Source organism: Palaemon carinicauda, chromosome 7 (assembly GCF_036898095.1).
Source record: "Palaemon carinicauda isolate YSFRI2023 chromosome 7, ASM3689809v2, whole genome shotgun sequence".
Taxonomy (NCBI): domain Eukaryota; kingdom Metazoa; phylum Arthropoda; class Malacostraca; order Decapoda; family Palaemonidae; genus Palaemon; species Palaemon carinicauda.
The window spans coordinates 39630409-39635408 of NC_090731.1; the positions used below are offsets into that span (position 1 = coordinate 39630409).

General features: G+C 28.2%; 1 protein-coding gene across 1 annotated transcript in view; it reads right to left on the minus strand.

Annotated features, from left to right (window-relative positions):
- LOC137644255 (neural-cadherin-like) overlaps positions 1-5000 on the minus strand; it is a 214352-nt gene that overhangs the window by 18940 nt on the left and 190412 nt on the right. Inside the window, exons 2-4 of the mRNA XM_068377249.1 lie at positions 2628-2771; positions 1486-1601; positions 329-493 (exon numbers count right to left, since the gene is read on the minus strand). Coding sequence (XP_068233350.1) covers positions 329-493; positions 1486-1601; positions 2628-2771 — 425 coding nt within the window. The remainder of the gene's footprint in view (positions 1-328; positions 494-1485; positions 1602-2627; positions 2772-5000) is intronic.

Below are 5000 nucleotides of genomic sequence, written 5' to 3' on the forward strand. Positions count from 1 at the left end.
TATATATATATATATATACATATATATATATATATATATATATATATATATATATATATATATATATACATATATATATATATATATATATATTGCTAGATAGATAGCATGTTACCATACCTTTTTTCCTTCATTCTAGCTGTAATGTAAAATACAAGTAATAACCTCATAACCAGGTTCCTAATTTCTAGTGTAATTAAATAAGGGGATTACTCTAAACGTCCATATTTGGAAATAGGTCTAACGTCTGCCTCTTGGTGTAGCCTATGGAATTATGGCTATCTACCTTTCTATTATTCATCCTTTGATTTATATTTTCTTCCATTACCGTTAAGACATGCATCGGCAAATTCCTGTCGTCTTCTTCTGCAATCCAGGCTTCGAAGAGATGTCGTACAAAGACTGGAGGATTGTCGTTGATGTCACGAATGTTTATGATAATGCTTGCGTCACTCTCGTGGCGTCCGTCAGACACTACGAGACGAAGGTCATACTAGAGAAACAAAGGAATGATTTAATATGTAATTACGACAAGGGCTGTAAAATGTATATGGTATATAAAAGCCTATATATATAAAAAAAAAATCTGTCCGATAAACAATTGTTTTTATACCATTTTTCTTGAAGCCTAGTGGTATTCATTTATACAAACTATAACCAGAATACAAACAATTCAAAAGATTTTTTTACATATATATTCCGAAGTACTATAATAATGATAAGCACCCTAATGAAAACTGTGTAGCCTTGAGGATATCCAAAAAAAAATTTAAGGAATAATACGCTATACATTTATATATATATATATATATATATATATATATATATATATATATATATATATATATATATATATATATATATATATATATATATATATATATATATTTAGCATATATATACAACATATGTATACTGTATATATATATATATATATATATATATATATATATATATATATATATATATATATACATGTATATATATGTATTTATATATATACATATAGATACATTATGTATATATATGTACATATATGTATATGTATAGATGCTGCATGTATATATATATATATATATATATATATATATATATATATACATATATATATATATATATATATATATATATATATATATATATATATATATATATATATATATATATATATATACTATATATATATATATATATATATATATATATATATATATATATATATATATATATATATATACATATATATATATATATATATATATATATATATATATACATATATATATATATATATATATATATATATATATATATATATATATATATATATATATATATATATATATATATATATATGCAGTTTTATATAAAATGTCTAGATGTGAGTATGAATAAGTGATAAGTCATTTATATATGATTCATTCTACTGCTATTGCTGTTATATTCATATGCTTCAATTTAGAAATTATTGTACATCATACTCACTTTCTTCCTCTTTTCATAATCAAGAGGTTTAGCAAGAACCAATTGCCCAGTCATGTTACCAATAGCGAATGTCTTATCTTCATTGCCTTCCACAATTTCGTAAAACATTTGTGATGCTACAAAAGAGATAGAAGTAATTAAAAAAAATCCTTGGATATTATTATGATTATCATTTTTATAACCCTAGTTGGAAAAGCAGTATGCTATAAGCCCAAGGGCTCCAACAGGAAAAAGAAATAGCTCAGTGAGGAACAGAATAAGGAAATAATATACTACATGAGAAGGAATAAACAATTCAAATGATATATTTTAAGAACATTAGCAATTTTGAAATAACCATGTCATATACAAACTTTAAAAAAGACTTATGTAAGCCTTTCAACATAAAAACATTGCTAAATTTAGAACTTCTGAAGTTAGACCGATTCAACTGCCTGAGTAGGAATATCATTCCACCATATAAATAAAGCACTATCGATAATCCTTTCTGTATAAAATGAAATGGAAAAGACGAGAGAAGGACATGATTTTAAGCAAAAACAAGTAAAAGAAGCATGAATAAAAATATAATTCAGTCTTGCCATGAATGAGCAGCAAATCTGCCTGAATTAGGACGCCCTTTGGCCCCTCAGTGATTCTAATAAAGTGATTTGACACAGCTGTTGCTCAAGGAACTTCCCTTAAACGGTTAAAGGCCGCTCATGAATGGCACGGGCATGGGACAATGACATTGCCCTATCAAGCAGGATAATGCCCTACAGACTGATCAAATACACATTTGATCAGCTCCCAAGCACCCTCTCCACCCACGCTATGACCAAGGAGGGCTAGGCAATGACTGGCGATGACTCAGGAGATAGAACTATAGGCTCTACCAAACTTCTCTCTTAAGCTCACAAGGATGGTGAAGTTGCAGCGACCAAAGAAACTAACGAGTTTAAGCAGGAACCGAACCCCAGTCTGGTGTTCACAAGTAAGGAACATTACCGCATCGGCCACCACAATCCTCAAGCTAGAAGATTAAGAAGGAGAATACTGTGCATGCGTGTTGGTTGCCACCCAAGAACTCTTAACTCGAGTAAGTTACAATATATATCTATATCTTTCCACAACCATAAAGTGCAATGTGCCTCCAATAATACCTTCATCGAGATCCTTAGCTGAAAGAGTAAGGAGAGTCTGGTTAATGGCTTCGTCTTCCTCCAGCTCGACTTCGTAAAGCGATTGCTCGAAGAAGGGAGGGTGGTCGTTCTTATCAGCCAAGCCAATTCTGAGGAACTTGGTAACTGCAAAAGAAGACAACAAAAGTATCATGAATATTAGTGTTATTATCATCAATACTGGCTTTACATTATGGTAATTTTAAAAGAATGAAAAGACAAAATTTTCGTCACTATTAATGTTATTATTATCAATACTGGCCATACATTATATTACAGAGAAAGAATGAAAACACAAAATATCATCTCTATTAATATCATTATCAATACTGGCCATACACTATGGTAACTGTAAAACAATAAAAAGACAAAATTTTCATCACTATTAATTTTATTATCACCAGTACTGTCCATATATAATGTTATTTATAAAAGAATGAAAAGAAAAAACTATCATCAATATTCATGTTATTATTATCAATACTTGACTTACATCATCGTGGAATATGCAGAAGAAATGCAATAAGCAATCAAATTACTGTTATTAATAATACTGGACTTTCATTATCGTGGAATATGAAAAATAAATGGAATAAATCACCAAATTATTATTATTATTATTATTATTATTATTATTATTATTATTATTATTATTATTATTATTATTATTATTATTATTACTGGACTTACATTAGTGTGGAATATGGAAAAATGGAATAAACTACCGAATATATGTTAAATTATTATACTGGACGTGCATTATCCTGAAATATGCAAATAAAATGCAAGGAGGGACCAAAGAATTGATCTTTGTACATTAATAACAATTGAATATCATCTAGACACTCTACAGTATGATTAATTTCAAAGTCAATGACAATCCGGGGTAATATGTCGCTCGAAATCCATATTAAAAGCTGCTCTTTTAATATAGAAGTCTGAATCCTGTGATATGGAATTTTATATTGCTTCTAATTTTCGAAAAAAATACTTCATATGGCAGGCAGAGAGAGAGAGAGAGAGAGAGAGAGAGAGAGAGAGAGAGAGAGAGAGAGAGAGAGAGAGAGAGTACATACATTCCAACCGTTGATACATAAACTGGAAATATATATATATATATATATATATATATATATATATATATATATATATATATATATATATATATATATATATATATATATATATATATATATATATATATGTATATATATATATATATATATATATATATATATTTATATATATATACATATATTTATCTATCTATCTATATATATATATATATATATATATATATATATATATATATATATATATATATATAGATAGATAGATAGATAGATAAATATATGTATATATATATATATATATATATATATATATATATATATATATATATATATATATATATATATATATATATATATATATAGATAGATAGATAGATAGATAAATATATGTATATATATATATATATATATATATATATATATATATATATATATATATATATATATATCAATGGTACTCTTATTACTTTGAAAAGAGTAAGGTATTCAAAATCACCGCTAGCTAGAATATTAAGGAAAATATATGAAAAAAGAAGTGTTAGCAAACAGTCCAATTCATATACTACCGTAGGTTGGCCAGGGCATCAGCCACCCGTTGAGATACTACCACTAGAGAGTTATGGGGTCTTTTGACTGGCCAGACAGTACTACATTGGATCCTCCTCTCTGGTTACGGTTCATTTTCCCTTTGCCTACATACACACTGAATAGTCTGGCATATTCTTTACATATTCTCCTCTATCCTTATACACCTGACAACACAGATTACCAAACAATTCTTCATCACCCAAGGGGTTACTGCACTGTACTTGTTCAGTGCCACTTTCCTCTTGGTAAGGGTAGAAGAGACTCTTTAGCTATGGTAAGCAGCTCTTCTAGGAGAAGGACACTCCAAAATCAAACCACTGTTCTCTAGTCTTGGGTAGTGCCATAGCCTCTGTACCATGGCCTTTCACTGTCTTGGGTTAGAGTTCTCTTGCTTGAGGGTACACTCGAGCACACTCTCCTATCTTATTTCTCTTCCTCTTGTTTTGTTAAAGTTTTTATAGTTTATATAGGAGATATTTATTGTTGTTACTCTTCTTAGAATATTTTATTTTCCTTTTTTCCTTTCCGCACTGAGCTATTTTCCCTGTTGGAGCCCCTGGGCTTATAGCATACTGCTTTTCCAACTAGGGTTGTAGCTTAGTAAGTAATAATAATAATAATAATATATACTACACCTATATCCTTTGTCTATATACAGCCTCTGTGGCTGTTTGACGCTTTGTTTATCATTCTT